The sequence below is a fragment of the Phyllobates terribilis genome, unplaced genomic scaffold (assembly GCF_046119375.1).
Source record: "Phyllobates terribilis strain yellow unplaced genomic scaffold, ASM4611937v1 Scaffold_10__3_contigs__length_209671492, whole genome shotgun sequence".
NCBI lineage: Eukaryota > Metazoa > Chordata > Amphibia > Anura > Dendrobatidae > Phyllobates > Phyllobates terribilis.
In genome coordinates, this window is record NW_027362770.1 from 195,603,126 (window position 1) to 195,623,873 (window position 20,748).

The window sequence follows — 20,748 nt, forward strand, 5'->3', positions numbered from 1 at the left end:
GGATAATCAAAGTTGTTGCAATTTTATATTGAGGAACATTTTCCCGAAATTGTTTCACACTTTTTAGCCGCGGATTGGTGACCTCCGACCATCTTTGCTGCGGAGAGACTCTGCCTCTCTCACGTGATTTTTTTTATACACAGTCGTGTGACTTTGATGACAATTGACCCTCTGGCTGTTTTTCATTAATAATACTTAATTTTTTTTTTTTTTATCCTTTTGTTGACCCCGTCCCACTGCCATTTTCAATGTTCACCTTCTGATCTGTGTGATAAATTAAGGCGATAGGAGATTTAGAAATAAATCGCATTCTTGTTGTCTTAACAACTTACTTGGCCAAACTTTTTAGGAACTCTGCCTCGGACATGACTGAAGGGGTTAAGCCGCCGCCGGGTTCACAAAAGGTCCCTGGAGGTGAATTTAATTCGTCATCGTCATCGCCATTAGGAAACACAGGTCCCATCCAAGAAGTTTGCTGCAGGAAACCTCATCGTCCCACGCAGTAAATTCCTTCCACTTCACCTTCTCAAATAGGAAATTTCCCTCGTGGAGAAAGAAGAAGCCGCAGGAAGAAGGGAGAGGAGCGGCGCCCACAATAAAAGGAGGGGGTGGCGGTAGAAACTGTTCATACACCACGGCGCACACGAGCGAGAATATACACTGTGTACGGTATATAGTATCGGCGAACCTACAGACATTAATACTGCCACATAGTGCCTGTATATCCTGTGTGAGAGGTTGTCAGCCGCGCTACCTGGTCCTGACAACCCGCCTGTATATCCTGTGTGAGAGGTTGTCAGCCGCGCTACCTGGTCCTGACAACCCGCCTGTATATCCTGTGTGAGAGGTTGTCAGCCGCGCTACCTGGTCCTGACAACCCGCCTGTATATCCTGTGTGAGAGGTTGTCAGCGGCGCTACCTGGTCCTGACAACCCGCCTGTATATCCTGTGTGAGAGGTTGTCAGCCGCGCTACCTGGTCCTGACAACCCGCCTGTATATCCTGTGTGAGAGGTTGTCAGCCGCACTACCTGGTCCTGACAACCCGCCTGTATATCCTGTGTGAGAGGTTGTCAGCCGCGCTACCTGGTCCTGACAACCCGCCTGTATATCCTGTGTGAGAGGTTGTCAGCCGCGCTACCTGGTCCTGACAACCCGCCTGTATATCCTGTGTGAGAGGTTGTCAGCCGCGCTACCTGGTCCTGACAACCCGCCTGTATATCCTGTGTGAGAGGTTGTCAGCCGCGCTACCTGGTCCTGACAACCCGCCTGTATATCCTGTGTGAGAGGTTGTCAGCCGCGCTACCTGGTCCTGACAACCCGCCTGTATATCCTATGTGAGAGGTTGTCAGCCGCGCTACCTGGTCCTGACAACCCGCCTGTATATCCTGTGTGAGAGGTTGTCAGCCGCGCTACCTGGTCCTGACAACCCGCCTGTATATCCTGTGTGAGAGGTTGTCAGCCGCGCTACCTGGTCCTGACAACCCGCCTGTATATCCTGTGTGAGAGGTTGTCAGCCGCGCTACCTGGTCCTGACAACCCGCCTGTATATCCTGTGTGAGAGGTTGTCAGCCGCGCTACCTGGTCCTGACAACCCGCCTGTATATCCTGTGTGAGAGGTTGTCAGCCGCGCTACCTGGTCCTGACAACCCGCCTGTATATCCTGTGTGAGAGGTTGTCAGCCGCGCTACCTGGTCCTGACAATCCGCCTGTATATCCAGTGTGAGAGGTTGTCAGCCGCACTACCTGGTCCTGACAACCCGCCTGTACATCCTGTGTGAGAGGTTGTCAGCCGCACTACCTGGTCCTGACAACCCGCCTGTACATCCTGTGTGAGAGGTTGTCAGCCGCACTACCTGGTCCTGACAACCCGCCTGTATATCCTGTGTGAGAGGTTGTCAGCCGCACTACCTGGTCCTGACAACCCGCCTGTATATCCTGTGTGAGAGGTTGTCAGCCGCACTACCTGGTCCTGACAACCCGCCTGTATATCCTGTGTGAGAGGTTGTCAGCCGCGCTACCTGGTCCTGACAACCCGCCTGTATATCCTGTGTAAGAGGTTGTCAGCCGCACTACCTGGTCCTGACAACCCGCCTGTATATCCTGTGTGAGAGGTTGTCAGCCGCGCTACCTGGTCCTGACAACCCGCCTGTATATCCTGTGTGAGAGGTTGTCAGCCGCGCTACCTGGTCCTGACAACCCGCCTGTATATCCTGTGTGAGAGGTTGTCAGCCGCGCTACCTGGTCCTGACAACCCGCCTGTATATCCTGTGTGAGAGGTTGTCAGCCGCGCTACCTGGTCCTGACAACCCGCCTGTATATCCTATGTGAGAGGTTGTCAGCCGCGCTACCTGGTCCTGACAACCCGCCTGTATATCCTGTGTGAGAGGTTGTCAGCCGCGCTACCTGGTCCTGACAACCCGCCTGTATATCCTGTGTGAGAGGTTGTCAGCCGCGCTACCTGGTCCTGACAACCCGCCTGTATATCCTGTGTGAGAGGTTGTCAGCCGCGCTACCTGGTCCTGACAACCCGCCTGTATATCCTGTGTGAGAGGTTGTCAGCCGCGCTACCTGGTCCTGACAACCCGCCTGTATATCCTGTGTGAGAGGTTGTCAGCCGCACTACCTGGTCCTGACAACCCGCCTGTATATCCTGTGTGAGAGGTTGTCAGCCGCACTACCTGGTCCTGACAATCCGCCTGTATATCCAGTGTGAGAGGTTGTCAGCCGCACTACCTGGTCCTGACAACCCGCCTGTACATCCTGTGTGAGAGGTTGTCAGCCGCACTACCTGGTCCTGACAACCCGCCTGTATATCCTGTGTGAGAGGTTGTCAGCCGCACTACCTGGTCCTGACAACCCGCCTGTATATCCTGTGTGAGAGGTTGTCAGCCGCACTACCTGGTCCTGACAACCCGCCTGTATATCCTGTGTGAGAGGTTGTCAGCCGCGCTACCTGGTCCTGACAACCCGCCTGTATATCCTGTGTAAGAGGTTGTCAGCCGCACTACCTGGTCCTGACAACCCGCCTGTATATCCTGTGTGAGAGGTTGTCAGCCGCGCTACCTGGTCCTGACAACCCGCCTGTATATCCTGTGTAAGAGGTTGTCAGCCGCGCTACCTGGTCCTGACAACCCGCCTGTATATCCTGTGTGAGAGGTTGTCAGCGGCGCTACCTGGTCCTGACAACCCGCCTGTATATCCTGTGTGAGAGGTTGTCAGCGGCGCTACCTGGTCCTGACAACCCGCCTGTATATCCTGTGTGAGAGGTTGTCAGCCGCGCTACCTGGTCCTGACAACCCGCCTGTATATCCTGTGTAAGAGGTTGTCAGCCGCGCTACCTGGTCCTGACAACCCGCCTGTATATCCTGTGTGAGAGGTTGTCAGCCGCGCTACCTGGTCCTGACAACCCGCCTGTATATCCTGTGTGAGAGGTTGTCAGCCGCGCTACCTGGTCCTGACAACCCGCCTGTATATCCTGTGTGAGAGGTTGTCAGCCGCGCTACCTGGTCCTGACAACCCGCCTGTATATCCTGTGTAAGAGGTTGTCAGCCGCGCTACCTGGTCCTGACAACCCGCCTGTATATCCTGTGTGAGAGGTTGTCAGCCGCGCTACCTGGTCCTGACAACCCGCCTGTATATCCTGTGTGAGAGGTTGTCAGCCGCGCTACCTAGTCCTGACAACCCGCCTGTATATCCTGTGTAAGAGGTTGTCAGCCGCACTACCTGGTCCTGACAACCCGCCTGTATATCCTGTGTGAGAGGTTGTCAGCGGCGCTACCTGGTCCTGACAACCCGCCTGTATATCCTGTGTGAGAGGTTGTCAGCGGCGCTACCTGGTCCTGACAACCCGCCTGTATATCCTGTGTGAGAGGTTGTCAGCGGCGCTACCTGGTCCTGACAACCCGCCTGTATATCCTGTGTGAGAGGTTGTCAGCGGCGCTACCTGGTCCTGACAACCCGCCTGTATATCCTGTGTGAGAGGTTGTCAGCGGCGCTACCTGGTCCTGACAACCCGCCTGTATATCCTGTGTGAGAGGTTGTCAGCGGCGCTACCTGGTCCTGACAACCCGCCTGTATATCCTGTGTGAGAGGTTGTCAGCGGCGCTACCTGGTCCTGACAACCCGCCTGTATATCCTGTGTGAGAGGTTGTCAGCCGCGCTACCTGGTCCTGACAACCCGCCTGTATATCCTGTGTAAGAGGTTGTCAGCGGCGCTACCTGGTCCTGACAACCCGCCTGTATATCCTGTGTGAGAGGTTGTCAGCGGCGCTACCTGGTCCTGACAACCCGCCTGTATATCCTGTGTGAGAGGTTGTCAGCGGCGCTACCTGGTCCTGACAACCCGCCTGTATATCCTGTGTGAGAGGTTGTCAGCGGCGCTACCTGGTCCTGACAACCCGCCTGTATATCCTGTGTGAGAGGTTGTCAGCCGCGCTACCTGGTCCTGACAACCCGCCTGCATATCCTGTGTGAGAGGTTGTCAGCCGCGCTACCTGGTCCTGACAACCCGCCTGTATATCCTGTGTGAGAGGTTGTCAGCCGCGCTACCTGGTCCTGACAACCCGCCTGTATATCCTGTGTAAGAGGTTGTCAGCCGCGCTACCTGGTCCTGACAACCCGCCTGTATATCCTGTGTGAGAGGTTGTCAGCCGCGCTACCTGGTCCTGACAACCCGCCTGTATATCCTGTGTAAGAGGTTGTCAGCCGCACTACCTGGTCCTGACAACCCGCCTGTATATCCTGTGTGAGAGGTTGTCAGCCGCACTACCTGGTCCTGACAACCCGCCTGTATATCCTGTGTAAGAGGTTGTCAGCCGCGCTACCTGGTCCTGACAACCCGCCTGTATATCCTGTGTGAGAGGTTGTCAGCCGCGCTACCTGGTCCTGACAACCCGCCTGTATATCCTGTGTGAGAGGTTGTCAGCCGCGCTACCTGGTCCTGACAACCCGCCTGTATATCCTGTGTAAGAGGTTGTCAGCGGCGCTACCTGGTCCTGACAACCCGCCTGTATATCCTGTGTGAGAGGTTGTCAGCGGCGCTACCTGGTCCTGACAACCCGCCTGTATATCCTGTGTGAGAGGTTGTCAGCGGCGCTACCTGGTCCTGACAACCCGCCTGTATATCCTGTGTGAGAGGTTGTCAGCCGCACTACCTGGTCCTGACAACCCGCCTGTATATCCAGTGTGAGAGGTTGTCAGCCGCACTACCTGGTCCTGACAACCCGCCTGTATATCCTGTGTGAGAGGTTGTCAGCCGCGCTACCTGGTCCTGACAACCCGCCTGTATACCCCGAGGTTTATGGAGCTTCTCGCCATCTCTATGTACATTCCTCTCAGCTGCACAATAAAGAGTTAAATAAAGTCAGATCTTTGGTAGTAAAATACTTCCCATGTAATTGTGCAACTTCTGGGAGAATTCCCCTCTGTGAGCTCAGCTGTGAGATGCTCCGGATACAACCGTTGGATTATTTCTGCATGACTGTACAGGGCAGCGTGGGATTGTATGTGTAGGGGGTGGTGGGTACATGGGGGGCAGGCTGAGACCTGTGCCGACAGCGGTAATCCTGGTGCCCACCATCAACTCCTGCCAGTGACGCGCGTTAGGTCATAGCCAGAGAAGGAAACCAGAAAGTGACCACCCGTCGCCTCCATCATCAGTATCTGGTGACCGCCCGTCGCCTCCATCATCAGTATCTGGTGACCGCCCGTCGCCTCCATCATCAGTATTTGGTGACCGCCCGTCGCCTCCATCATCAGTATCCGGTGACCGCCCGTCGCCTCCATCATCAGTATCTGGTGACCGCCCGTCGCCTCCATCATCAGTATGTGGTGACCGCCCGTCGCCTCCATCATCAGTATCTGGTGACCGCCCGTCGCCTCCATCATCAGTATCTGGTGACCGCCCGTCGCCTCCATCATCAGTATCTGGTGACCGCCCGTCGCCTCCATCATCTGTATCTTATGACCACACGTCGCCTCCATCATCAATATCTGGTGACCACACGTCGCCTCCATCATCAGTATCTGGTGACCGCCCGTCACCTTTATCATCAGTATCTGGTGACCGCCCGTCACCTTCATCATCAGTATCTGATGACCGCCCGTCGCCTTCATCATCAGTATCTGGTGACCGCCCGTCACCTTCATCATCAGTATCTGATGACCGCCCGTCACCTTCATCATCAGTATCTGATGACCGCCCGTCGCCTCCATCACTTATTCACAGGTTATTGAGGAACTTGGCATGAGATTGTACAAAGATCTCGGAGAACTAACCCCTGATCTTTAAGATACTGACCCGTCTGATCGGCTCCAAATTATTCTGCAACCGGACAATGACCCCCAACATCCAGCCAATGTGATTAAGAAAGAGGAGTCCTCGGGGTGATGATCTGGCCCCACAGATCCCTGATCTCCCGTCATCCTTTCTGTCCAGGATCATATGAAGAGACAGAAGGATCCGCACAAGCCTCATACACAGAAGATCTGGGGTCAGGTCTCCAAGATGTTTGGCACAAGATCCTGCCGAAATCCTCCATAACCAGTGTACAAGTGACAAGAAGAAGTGATGGAGGAGACGGGGCTCTCACCAGATACTGATGATGGAGGAGACGGGGCTCTCACCAGATACTGATGATGGAGGAGACGGGGCTCTCACCAGATACTGATGATGGAGGAGACGGGGCTCTCACCAGATACTGATGATGGAGGAGACGGGGCTCTCACCAGATACTGATGATGGAGGAGACGGGGCTCTCACCAGATACTGATGATGGAGGAGACGGGGCTCTCACCAGATACTGATGATGGAGGAGACGGGGCTCTCACCAGATACTGATGATGGAGGAGACGGGGCTCTCACCAGATACTGATGATGGAGGAGACGGGGCTCTCACCAGATACTGATGATGGAGGAGACGGGGCTCTCACCAGATACTGATGATGGAGGAGACGGGGCTCTCACCAGATACTGATGATGGAGGAGACGGGGCTCTCACCATATATTGATGATGGAGGAGACGTATTATAGTAGTTATATTCTTGTAAATAGGGGGCAGTATTATAGTAGTTATATTCTTGTACATAGGGGGCAGTATTATAGTAGTTATATTCTTATACACAGGGAGCAGTATTATAGTAGTTATATTCTTGTACATAGGAGCAGTATTATAGTAGTTATATTCTTGTACATAGGGGCAGTATTATAGTAGTTATATTCTTGTACATAGGGGCAGTATTATAGTAGTTATATTCTTGTACATAGGAGCAGTATTATAGTAGTTATATTCTTGCACATAGGGGGCAGTATTATAGTAGTTATATTCTTGTACATAGGGGCAGTATTATAGTAGTTATATTCTTGTACATAGGGGCGGTATTATAGTAGTTATATTCTTGTACATAGGGAGCAGTATTATAGTAGTTATATTCTTGTACATAGGAGCAGTATTATAGTAGTTATATTCTTGTACATAGGGGCAGTATTATAGTAGTTATATTCTTGTACATAGGAGCAGTATTATAGTAGTTATATTCTTGTACACAGGGGGCAGTATTATAGTAGTTATATTCTTGTACACAGGGGGCAGTATTATAGTAGTTATATTCTTGCACATAGGGGGCAGTATTATAGTAGTTATATTCTTGTACATAGGGGGCAGTATTATAGTAGTTATATTCCTGTACATAGGGGGCAGTATTATAGTAGTTATACTCTTGTACATAGGGGGCAGTATTATAGTAGTTATATTCTTGTACATAGGAGCAGTATTATAGTAGTTATATTCTTGTACATAGGGAGCAGTATTATAGTAGTTATATTCTTGTACATAGGGGCAGTATTATAGTAGTTATATTCTTGTACATAGGGGCAGTATTATAGTAGTTATACTCTTGTGTATAGGGGCAGTATTATAGTAGTTATATTCTTGTACATAGGGAGCAGTATTATAGTAGTTATATTCTTGTACATAGGAGCAGTATTATAGTAGTTATATTCTTGTACATAGGGGGCAGTATTATAGTAGTTATATTCTTGTACATAGGGCGCAGTATTATAGTAGTTATACTCTTGTGTATAGGGGCAGTATTATAGTAGTTATATTCTTGTACATAGAGGGCAGTATTATAGTAGTTATACTCTTGTACATAGGAGGCAGTATTATAGTAGTTATATTCCTGTACATAGGGGGCAGTATTATAGTAGTTATATTCTTGTACATAGGGCGCAGTATTATAGTAGTTATACTCTTGTACATAGGAGCAGTATTATAGTAGGTATATTCTTGTACATAGGAGCAGTATTATAGTAGTTATACTCTTGTACATAGGAGCAGTATTATAGTAGTTATACTCTTGTGTATAGGAGCAGTATTATAGTAGTTATATTCTTGTACATAGAGGGCAGTATTATAGTAGTTATATTCTTGTACATAGGAGGCAGTATTATAGTAGTTATATTCCTGTACATAGGAGCAGTATTATAGTAGTTATATTCTTGTACATAGGGGCAGTATTATAGTAGTTATATTCTTGTACATAGGGAGCAGTATTATAGTAGTTATATTCTTGTGTATAGGGGCAGTATTATAGTAGTTATATTCTTGTACATAGGGGCAGTATTATAGTAGTTATATTCTTGTACATAGGGAGCAGTATTATAGTAGTTATATTCTTGTGTATAGGGGCAGTATTATAGTAGTTATACTCTTGTGTATAGGGGCGGTATTATAGCAGGTAGCTCTTGTCTATATGGGGCTATGGATACATTTGTGACTAGGTATTGGGGGCAGACATTTTCTCTCTGTAGTGGTCACTCCCCCTCCCCCGCTCTTATACAGGTATATTACATAGGTACTTACGTAGGTGCGCCGGCAGTTTGACAGGATCCTCTTCCATCCTGTAGGTACGTGGCCCGGAGACATGGAGAGATGAGGGGGATGGTGTGGCACAGTTTGGCCCCGGGCTTTCCGGAGGGGAGTATGAACTGTGTTCTTGCTGTAATAATAAAGGAGAGGACAGATGTAAATACTCGCTGCTGCTGCTGCTGCTGCTGTCGAGTTGCTATTGACGACGGCAGATATTTTGGAGAATACAGGTTTGGAGCCAGTCAGCTGGACATAAGTAGTGTTTTCTATAAGAGCCAATCAGATCCCAGGTTTCATCCTGGAAGTGAAGAGACAAACATGAAAGCAGCAATCTCATTGGCTGTCATGGGCAACTCAACAGAAAAAGGAGTATCCTACAGCAACCAATCAGCTCACAGGTTTCATTTCAAAAACTAAAATAGAAAAACGGTAATGAAAGCTTGTATCTGACTGGTTGCTATGGACCCAGAGCAACCAATCAGATCACAGTTTACATCTTTTGCCCTGCACTGGACAATAAAAGCTGGAATCTAATTAGTTGCTGTGGATCGTCAGTCGTCAATGGCTGCCAACATCTGGAACACGCGTGACTCAAAGCTGGAGCTGCAGGCGGCCGTTGCTACGGGTAACAGCGCTACGTTTCGGCACCGTTATTGTGCGCGTCGTTCGGTATTCAGCATCCCCCCGGCCCCTCACACTGCGGAGGGCAGGAGCATCACATGATCACCCGGAGCCACCGCCATCAGGAGCGCGACGCTATGAATATAAAGTTATAATAGGAACATATTCCAGTATTCAAATAGAAGCGGCAGCGATCCAAACACATGGAAATAACCCCAGTGCCGGGACAGCCGAGCCATGTATCTAATCCTGTGTGATACTGTCTGCTGAGCCGTGTATCTAATCCTGTGTGATACTGTCTGCTGAGCTGTGTATCTAATCCTCTCCTGTGTGATACTGTCTGCTGAGCCGTGTATCTAATCCTCTCCTGTGTGATACTGTCTGCTGAGCCGTGTATCTAATCCTCTCCTGTGTGATACTGTCTGCTGAGCCGTGTATCTAATCCTCTCCTGTGTGATACTGTCTGCTGAGCCGTGTATCTAATCCTGTGTGATACTGTCTGCTGAGCCGTTTATCTAATCCTCTCCTGTGTGATACTGTCTGCTGAGCCGTGTATCTAATCCTCTCCTGTGTGATACTGTCTGCTGAGCTGTGTATCTAATCCTCTCCTGTGTGATACTGTCTGCTGAGCCGTGTATCTAATCCTCTCCTGTGTGATACTGTCTGCTGAGCCGTGTATCTAATCCTGTGTGATACTGTCTGCTGAGCCGTGTATCTAATCCTCTCCTGTGTGATACTGTCTGCTGAGCTGTGTATCTAATCCTCTCCTGTGTGATACTGTCTGCTGAGCCGTGTATCTAATCCTCTCCTGTGTGATACTGTCTGCTGAGCCGTGTATCTAATCCTGTGTGATACTGTCTGCTGAGCCGTGTATCTAATCCTCTCCTGTGTGATACTGTCTGCTGAGCCGTGTATCTAATCCTCTCCTGTGTGATACTGTCTGCTGAGCCGTGTATCTAATCCTATCCTGTGTGATACTGTCTGCTGAGCTGTGTATCTAATCCTGTGTGATACTGTCTGCTGAGCCGTGTATCTAATCCTATCCTGTGTGATACTGTCTGCTGAGCCATGTATCTAATCCTCTCCTGTGTGATACTGTCTGCTGAGCCGTGTATCTAATCCTCTCCTGTGTGATACTGTCTGCTGAGCCCTGTATCTAATCCTCTCCTGTGTGATACTGTCTGCTGAGCCGTGTATCTAATCCTATCCTGTGTGATACTGTCTGCTGAGCTGTGTATCTAATCCTGTGTGATACTGTCTGCTGAGCCGTGTATCTAATCCTATCCTGTGTGATACTGTCTGCTGAGCCCTGTATCTAATCCTATCCTGTGTGATACTGTCTGCTGAGCCGTGTATCTAATCCTATCCTGTGTGATACTGTCTGCTGAGCCGTGTATCTAATCCTATCCTTGTGATACTGTCTGCTGAGCCGTGTATCTAATCCTATCCTGTGTGATACTGTCTGCTGAGCCGTGTATCTAATCCTCTCCTGTGTGATACTGTCTGCTGAGCCGTGTATCTAATCCTGTGTGATACTGTCTGCTGAGCCATGTATCTAATCCTCGCCTGTGTGATACTGTCTGCTGAGCCGTGTATCTAATCCTCTCCTGTGTGATACTGTCTGCTGAGCCGTGTATCTAATCCTATCCTGTGTGATACTGTCTGCTGAGCCGTGTATCTAATCCTATCCTGTGTGATACTGTCTGCTGAGCCGTGTATCTAATCCTCTCCTGTGTGATACTGTCTGCTGAGCCGTGTATCTAATCCTATCCTGTGTGATACTGTCTGCTGAGCCGTGTATCTAATCCTGTGTGATACTGTCTGCTGAGCCATGTATCTAATCCTCGCCTGTGTGATACTGTCTGCTGAGCCGTGTATCTAATCCTCTCCTGTGTGATACTGTCTGCTGAGCCCTGTATCTAATCCTATCCCGTGTGATACTGTCTGCTGAGCCGTGTATCTAATCCTCTCCCGTGTGATACTGTCTGCTGAGCTGTGTATCTAATCCTATCCTGTGTGATACTGTCTGCTGAGCCGTGTATCTAATCCTAACCTGTGTGATACTGTCTGCTGAGCTGTATCTAATCCTCTCCTGTGTGATACTGTCTGCTGAGCCGTGTATCTAATCCTCTCCTGTGTGATACTGTCTGCTGAGCCGTGTATCTAATCCTCTCCTGTGTGATACTGTCTGCTGAGCCGTGTATCTAATCCTCTCCTGTGTGATACTGTCCGCTGAGCCGTGTATCTAATCCTCTCCTGTGTGATACTGTCTGCTGAGCCGTGTATCTAATTCTATCCTGTGTGATACTGTCTGCTGAGCCGTGTATCTAATCCTCTCCTGTGTGATACTGTCTGCTGAGCCGTGTATCTAATCTATGCTGTGTGATACTGTCTGCTGAGCCGTGTATCTAATCCTATCCTGTGTGATACTGTCTGCTGAGCCGTGTATCTAATCCTCTCCTGTGTGATACTGTCTGCTGAGCTGTATCTAATCCTCTCCTGTGTGATACTGTCTGCTGAGCTGTATCTAATCCTCTCCTGTGTGATACTGTCTGCTGAGCCGTGTATCTAATCCTATCCTGTGTGATACTGTCTGCTGAGCCGTGTATCTAATCCTCTCCTGTGTGATACTGCCTGCTGAGCTGTATCTAATCCTCTCCTGTGTGATACTGTCTGCTGAGCAGTGTATCTAATCCTCTCCTGTGTGATACTGTCTGCTGAGCCGTGTATCTAATCCTCTCCTGTGTGATACTGTCTGCTGAGCCGTGTATCTAATTCTATCCTGTGTGATACTGTCTGCTGAGCCGTGTATCTAATCCTCTCCTGTGTGATACTGTCTGCTGAGCCGTGTATCTAATCCTATGCTGTGTGATACTGTCTGCTGAGCCGTGTATCTAATCCTCTCCTGTGTGATACTGTCTGCTGAGCCGTGTATCTAATCCTATGCTGTGTGATACTGTCTGCTGAGCTGTGTATCTAATCCTCTCCTGTGTGATACTGTCTGCTGAGCCGTGTATCTAATCCTATCCTGTGTGATACTGCCTGCTGAGCTGTATCTAATCCTCTCCTGTGTGATACTGTCTGCTGAGCCGTGTATCTAATCCTCTCCTGTGTGATACTGTCTGCTGAGCCGTGTATCTAATCCTCTCCTGTGTGATACTGCCTGCTGAGCCGTGTATCTAATCCTCTCCTGTGTGATACTGTCTGCTGAGCCGTGTATCTAATCCTATGCTGTGTGATACTGTCTGCTGAGCAGTGTATCTAATCCTCTCCTGTGTGATACTGTCTGCTGAGCAGTGTATCTAATCCTCTCCTGTGTGATACTGTCTGCTGAGCCGTGTATCTAATCCTCTCCTGTGTGATACTGTCTGCTGAGCCGTGTATCTAATCCTCTCCTGTGTGATACTGTCTGCTGAGCCGTGTATCTAATCCTATCCTGTGTGATACTGCCTGCTGAGCTGTATCTAATCCTCTCCTGTGTGATACTGTCTGCTGAGCCGTGTATCTAATCCTCTCCTGTGTGATACTGTCTGCTGAGCAGTGTATCTAATCCTCTCCTGTGTGATACTGTCTGTGGAGCCGCTTCATTATATACATTGATGTCTCTTATTATACAGGACATAAACAAAAATCTAAAAAAAAATGAAAGAGAGAGGAAAACCGTGACATTTGCCATTGGCTGCACCACACCCTGGCACTGGGGGCACCTGATGTCACCCACCTGGCACAGGAGTGCTGGGGGGGGGGGGCCCTCTGGGTGGGACGACATGTGGATACATCACAGACCTGACCTTAAATTCCCAGGAATCCTCTAAACTGCCCCCCCCACGCCCCCTTCAAAAAGAAAAAAAAGCAACAGAAAAGTGTGATCATAACTTTCTTCTGAATTCTGGGCTTCATTCAGTTGGGGCAGTCACCCTGCTCTGCCAGCCTGCTCTACTCCACCTTCCCCCACACCACTGCCCCCCTCTGCTCCCCCTGACCTGCTCCCCCGTTACCCTTGCCCCGTTCCCACTGCCCAGATATGCTCCTCCTGCTCTGCTACCACTGCCCCACTCTGCAAATCACTGTCACTTCCACCTTCTTTAGCCCTTTCAATCTATTTCTCGGCTCCACAGTAATTTTATTTCTATCCCTGGCGTTTCCATATTTCGGCAGCTTCTGAGGAGGCCCGAACTCCTCTGCCCGGCCTCCTCTGCCCGGCCTTCCGTATATGGCCCGGCCTTCCGTATATGGCCCGGCCTCCTCGGCCCGGCCTTCCGTATATGGCCCGGCCTCCTCGGCCCGGCCTTCCGTATATGGCCCGGCCTCCTCGGCCCGGCCTTCCGTATATGGCCCGGCCTCCTCGGCCCGGCCTTCCGTATATGGCCCGGCCTCCTCGGCCCGGCCTTCCGTATATGGCCCGGCCTCCTCGGCCCGGCCTTCCGTATATGGCCCGGCCTCCTCGGCCCGGCCTTCCGTATATGGCCCGGCCTCCTCGGCCCGGCCTTCCGTATATGGCCCGGCCTCCTCGGCCCGGCCTTCCGTATATGGCCCGGCCTCCTCGGCCCGGCCTTCCGTATATGGCCCGGCCTCCTCGGCCCGGCCTTCCGTATATGGCCCGGCCTCCTCGGCCCGGCCTTCCGTATATGGCCCGGCCTCCTCGGCCCGGCCTTCCGTATATGGCCCGGTCTCCTCTGCCCGGCCTTCCGTATATGGCCCGCTCTCCTCGGCCCGGCCTTCCGTATATGGCCCGCTCTCCTCGGCCCGGCCTTCCGTATATGGCCCGGCCTCCTCTGCCCGGCCTTCCGTATATAGCCCGGTCTCCTCTGCATACAGGTATATGGCCCGGTCCCCTCGGCCTGCTGCCCCCCCAGCTATATGATCTCTGGCACGTTTAACCCTTTCAGGAACACTTCGGTGATGGAGGAAGTGTCAGTGGAAGTTGTACAGTGCACCCCGCAGTCATATCCAGACCCCCTCCCTGCAACAAGTGCTTTTAACCCCTCACTCCCCAGAGTGCAGTCCCTCCCAGAGTTACCTGTTCTTACCCATTTCCTCCACTCTCCTCCGAGTCTCCTCATGTCCCTTTTTCTGGCTTCTTCCTCCTCCGGTTCCTGCCCGTCACCCGCCGCCTCTCTCCTCCTCGTGACCCTCCCACCTCAGTCTCACCCTGGGGTGGCTGCTAGACTCCTCTCTGGATATTTCCCTTCCCGGTTTCTCTTTCGGTCTCCTTCTTCCTCATGACTCCTTCCCTCGGTCACTAGACGCGTTTTGGGTTCCCATTTTCTATGTCATCACACAGCGGTTCCCCCTCGCTGGGGTCAAACTCCTCCGAAAAGCGACAGACTGTATAGCACAGTCTCCTGGCGATGGAGGGGTTAAGGGCTTTCCATACATTTGGGAGAGTCTGTGATCCTCTCCTAGACTTTGGATCCGGCCCAATGGAGAACGGAAGTCAACAAACCGACCAAACTGGTCAGACAGTCCACGGATCAACGTGGAAGAGCGCCGTAACCTCAGTGAGCAGCAGCGCACACCTCCGCACGCTCTGCCCTATCACTCTCACACTCAGGTGCAAGGGAGTCCGTCAGAATAAGGCTTCGTTCACACACAAGCGTGAAATGTCAGTGAGCTGGAGGATTCGGACAGAACACAGAAACATAGAGTTTCATGAACTGGACTGGTCCACAGAGGGGGTCTCAGGATTCCCCCCCAACCCTCCTCAGCCGCAGAGACGTTCTTACACGTCTTACAATGGTCGCTCCTCGCAGAGACGTTCTTACACTCAGCGCAGTCAGTTGACAGGAACAGATTTCTGGCATCAACCATGTAAACCTGCTTAGGGCACAATTGGGAAATTCCCAAACAAACAGGATTTTTTTCTTCTTTTGTTTTTTAAAAAAAACAGACCAATAAATATCACAAATGGAGGTCCACCCACACCACCGAACAAGGTGAGGAAGGGTCAGGAAATCCTCCCAGAAAAGACAATCTCCGAAGGCAGAACTGCAAGATTGATAATGGGGCTTATAGTCCAATGGGTGGGAGAGGGATCAATCAACAGGGTCGACATGAGAATCATACAAGTATTACTATAATACTGCCCCCTATGTATAAGAATATAACTACTATAATACTGCCCCTATGTACAAGAATATAACTACTATAATACTGCTCCTATGTACAAGAATATAACTACTATAATACTGCTCCTATGTACAAGAATATAACTACTATAATACTGCTCCTATGTACAAGAATATAACTACTATAATACTGCTCTCTATGTACAAGAATATAACTACTATAATACTGCCCCTATGTACAGGAATATAACTACTATAATACTGCCCCCTATGTACAGGAATATAACTACTATAATACTGCCCCCTATGTACAGGAATATAACTACTATAATACTGCCCCCTATGTACAAGAATATAACTACTATAATACTGCTCCTATGTACAAGAATATAACTACTATAATACTGCTCCTATGTACAAGAATATAACTACTATAATACTGCTCCTATGTACAAGAATATTACTACTATAATACTGCTCTCTATGTACAAGAATATAACTACTATAATACTGCCCCTATGTACAGGAATATAACTACTATAATACTGCCCCATATGTACAAGAATATAACTACTATAATACTGCCCCCTATGTACAAGAATATAACTACTATAATACTGCTCCTATGTACAAGAATATTACTACTATAATACTGCTCCTATGTACAGGAATATAACTACTATAATACTGCCCCATATGTACAAGAATATAACTACTATAATACTGCTCCTATGTACAAGAATATTACTACTATAATACTGCTCCTATGTACAAGAATATAACTACTATAATACTGCCCCTATGTACAAGAATATAACTACTATAATACTGCCCCTATGTACAAGAATATAACTACTATAATACTGCCCCCTATGTACAAGAATATAACTACTATAATACTGCTCCTATGTACAAGAATATAACTACTATAATACTGCTCCTATGTACAAGAATATAACTACTATAATACTGCCCCCTATGTACAAGAATATATCTACTATAATACTGCTCCTATGTACAAGAATATAACTACTATAATACTGCTCCTATGTACAAGAATATAACTACTATAATACTGCCCCCTATGTACAAGAATATAACTACTATAATACTGCTCCTATGTACAAGAATATTACTACTATAATACTGCTCCTATGTACAAGAATATAACTACTATAATACTGCCCCCTATGTACAAGAATATAACTACTATAATACTGCCCCCTATGTACAAGAATATAACTACTATAATACTGCCCCCTATGTACAAGAATATAACTACTATAATACTGCTCCTATGTACAAGAATATAACTACTATAATACTGCTCCTATGTACAAGAATATAACTACTATAATACTGCCCCCTATGTACAAGAATATAACTACTATAATACTGCCCCCTATGTACAAGAATATAACTACTATAATACTGCCCCCTATGTACAAGAATATAACTACTATAATACTGCTCCTATGTACAAGAATATTACTACTATAATACTGCTCCCTATGTACAAGAATATTACTACTATAATACTGCTCCCTATGTACAAGAATATAACTACTATAATACTGCTCCTATGTACAAGAATATTACTACTATAATACTGCTCCTATGTACAAGAATATAACTACTATAATACTGCCCCATATGTACAAGAATATAACTACTATAATACTGCTCCTATGTACAAGAATATTACTACTATAATACTGCTCCTATGTGTTAGACTCCATAATGTGTTTTGGACACAGCTGCTGACAATGAGGCAGACATGTTTTCTTACATATCTTAGGAGGAAGAAGATCGGGGAGCCATCCGATAGCCGCCAGTCATGTGACCCTGATGAGCGGAGCGACACAATCTCCCTAGTACACACATAAGATACGTTCTGCTCTTCACAGGATCAGGCACAGGGCAAACTCTCTCTCCGCAGCGCAGTTTCGGGGTTAAAGTATAGGATCGGCAGCTCGTATCTCTGGCAGCGACGTCACGCAGCGCGGGCTGACGTCAGCACACGGCTTTATAACACATCCTGTGTAACCATTAACATGGGAGCGCGAGCTAGACGGGAGGCAAGAATCCGGGAGTAGTATAGATAGATAGATAGATAGATAGAGAATCCGGGAGTAATATATATGGTCGGGTCATAGACCATCCAGCTAATAATAAAACCACAACCATCTTTTTACAGTATAAAAAAAAAAATTCTCAGCAAAAGTTGCATTAAACCCGATATGGAGGAGTTACTGTTGGTTTCCTGGAAGCGCAATGTAGTCTACAATGTTGTGTGACATGACCGATCACCGGGCACCAAGGAAAGCCAAAGCCCTGGCATGGCGGCCAACCACTGGGCATTCTGGGAGATGCCCCTAAAACCACGGCAGGGAAGTTGGCTGTCAGGGAATAAATAGTTCCTTAACAACTTTGAGCAGAATGCTCTAGAGCTACAAGCGCTGCTCCGTGCCTCAGCGGTCAGCGCTGCTCCGTGCCTCAGCGGTCAGCGCTGCTCGGTAGCTCAGCGGTCAGCGCTGCTCGGTAGCTCAGCGGTCAGCGCTGCTCGGTAGCTCAGCGGTCAGCGCTGCTCGGTAGCTCAGCGGGCAGCGCTGCTCGGTGCCTCAGCGGGCAGCACTGTACCGCGCCTCAGCGGGCAGCACTGTACCGCGCCTCAGCGGGCAGCACTGTACCGCGCCTCAGCGGGCAGCACTGTACCGCGCCTCAGCGGGCAGCGCTGTACCGCGCCTCAGCGGGCAGCGCTGTACCGCGCCTCAGCGGGCAGCGCTGTACCGTGCCTCAGCGGGCAGCGCTGCACCGTGCCTCAGCGGGCAGCGCTGCACCGTGCCTCAGCGGGCAGCGCTGCACCGTGCCTCAGCGGGCAGCACTATATGGTGGCTCAGTGGGCAGCACTGCTCGGTGGCTCAGTGGGCAGCACTGTCTATTGCAGCACTGGGTTCAAATCCCACCAAGGACAACATCTGCAAGGAGTTTGTATGTTCTCCCCGTGTTCGTGTGGGTTTCCTTCGAGTTCTCCCGTCTCCTACAAATACATGCCGATAGGGAATGTAGATTGTGAGCCCCAATGGGGACGGCGATGTCTGTAAAGCGCCGCGGAATATGATGGCGCTATATAAGAAAACGCATGATAGAGCAGAGAGAATCAAAATGTGCCGAAACATTGCAACAGTCACTTATACTAATACCATCCATAGGGTGCCATGAACAAAACCAAAACCCTGGAGGGAAGAAAGTCTGGGAATTTGGCCTGAGACAACTTAAGGGGAGACTAGTTACAACAGCCAGTGAGCAGGCAGGTTACAGCAGCAAACACATCAGGGCATTATGGGACTGCACAACACCTGTCACATCAAACAAACAAATAACTAAAGAAAACACAAAACAAACAAAACAAAAAAAGAAACAAAATAACAAAAAACAAAACATGAACAAACAAAAAAATGCATTAACCCTGAGAATGCCACTCTCCCCGTCTACAACAACCTGCGAGTGTCCGATAATTGCGGTACAATTTCTAATATCACCGCCATATGACGCCGGGTGTAGGACCTTGTGCACACGTGCGGCACAGTCTCATGTCCATTGGATTTTTGGGCAGCTTACGGCCACATTTTCTAGAATCACTGGACTCGTTATTACAAGTTTATCAGAAATCCCGGGGTCACATATCACAGAGGGGACGGCAGGAGATATCACCCCCCAACCCACCATCACCTGCAGTGAGAGGACCCCCAGCCTGCCACACAGGGGGGCACTTACCTTAATACAGAACTGTGCAGAAGACATGGCCAGGACTGAGCAGAGCACCTGGGGGCGTCCGCTGTGATCAGGGGGGACACATCACCCCCCCTGTGACTCCCAGAAGTTGGCACATTGCTGCAGGAGTTGGGGGCGCAGGGTCCCAGCAGGCAGGGGTCTGGGGGGGTGCAGGATCCTGGGGAGGTTTCGGCTTCTGTTTCTGGATTTTAAGGGCTTTTTCTTTTTTTTCTGTTTTCCTTCCTGGAAGAGAGAAGTGAAGGCAGAAGTGAGTGCCCCCTCCTTCCTCCCTCATTGATCTCAGAGTGCAAGTCCTGAAACTGACGTGTATTCCCAGCAAGCAGCTCTGCCTCTTAAAGGGACAGGAGCACCAGGAAACACAGACAGGGAAGTGCCAGACTCAGGCAGAGCGAGGGGGAGGGGGAGGGGAAGCAAGGAGTGAGGGGCTGCAGGGGGAGGGGGAGCTGCTGGAGAAATGTGGGATCGTCTGAGACAAGGAGGGAAGGAAGATGGAAGCACATGGGAAGTGAATGTGCAGGGGGGGAGGGGAGGAAGGAGAGGTTACAATGGATGGGGGGTATATAATAACATTGCAGCAGAGATGGGGGGCAGCTGACAGCAGGGTCCTCAGAGGGGGGCTCCTCTGCACCTGACATGATACATTGTCACAAGCAGCACAGATCTGGATACAATGCTCTGGAGGAAGTAGCTCTTAACCCCTTAGGTGAAGGGATAATCCAGCGGAAGGGGGCGCTGCTGTCACTGCAGAAGGACAGGCAGGGCCACAGAGGAGGCGCACAGGGGCCACACCAGGCCCCCTACACAAGACCTACCCGGAAATGTTAGAGAGAGGGACATAAGGAAGAAGGAGGAGAGTAGGGGGGGGGATCAGAGAATGGATGAGGGGGATCAGAGAATAGATGGGGGAGGGGAGGATCAGAGTATAGGTGAGGGGGATCAGAGAATGGATGGGGGAGGGGAGGATCAGAGTATAGGTGAGGGGTATCAGAGAATGGATGGGGGAGGGGAGGATCAGAGTATAGGTGAGGGGGTATCAGAGAATGGATGGAGGAGGGGAGGATCAGAGTATAGGTGAGGGGGTATCAGAGAATGGATGGGGGAGGGGAGGATCAGAGTATAGGTGAGGGGGTATCAGAGAATGGATGGAGGAGGGGAGGATCAGAGTATAGGTGAGGGGGTATCAGAGAATGGATGGGGGAGGGGAGGATCAGAGTATAGGTGAGGGGGTATCAGAATGGATGGGGGAGGGGAGGATCAGAGTATAGGTGAGGGGGTATCAGAATGGATGGGGGAGGGGAGGATCAGAGTATAGGTGAGGGGGTATCAGAATAGATGGGGGAGGGGAGGATCAGAGTATAGGTCAGGGGGTATCAGAGAATGGATGGGGGAGGGGAGG

The 20,748-nt window shown here is 49.7% G+C and overlaps 1 protein-coding gene across 4 annotated transcripts in view; it reads right to left on the bottom strand.

Annotated features, from left to right (window-relative positions):
- ETV6 (ETS variant transcription factor 6) overlaps positions 1–19,696 on the bottom strand; it is a 50,267-nt gene extending 30,571 nt beyond the window's left edge. The window contains exons 1-2 of one of the 4 annotated variants that reach the window (XM_073650478.1): positions 19,335–19,696; positions 8,863–8,998 (exon numbers count right to left, since the gene is read on the bottom strand). In XM_073650478.1, the coding sequence (XP_073506579.1) occupies positions 8,863–8,998; positions 19,335–19,361 (163 nt within the window). In that variant the 5' untranslated portion in view covers positions 19,362–19,696. Of the gene's footprint in view, positions 1–8,862; positions 8,999–14,509; positions 15,001–17,346; positions 17,540–19,334 lie in introns of those variants that run through there. The other 3 variants (XM_073650479.1, XM_073650477.1, XM_073650480.1) reach the window with 3 other exon arrangements.
- Between the last annotated feature and the right edge of the window lie 1,052 nt (positions 19,697–20,748).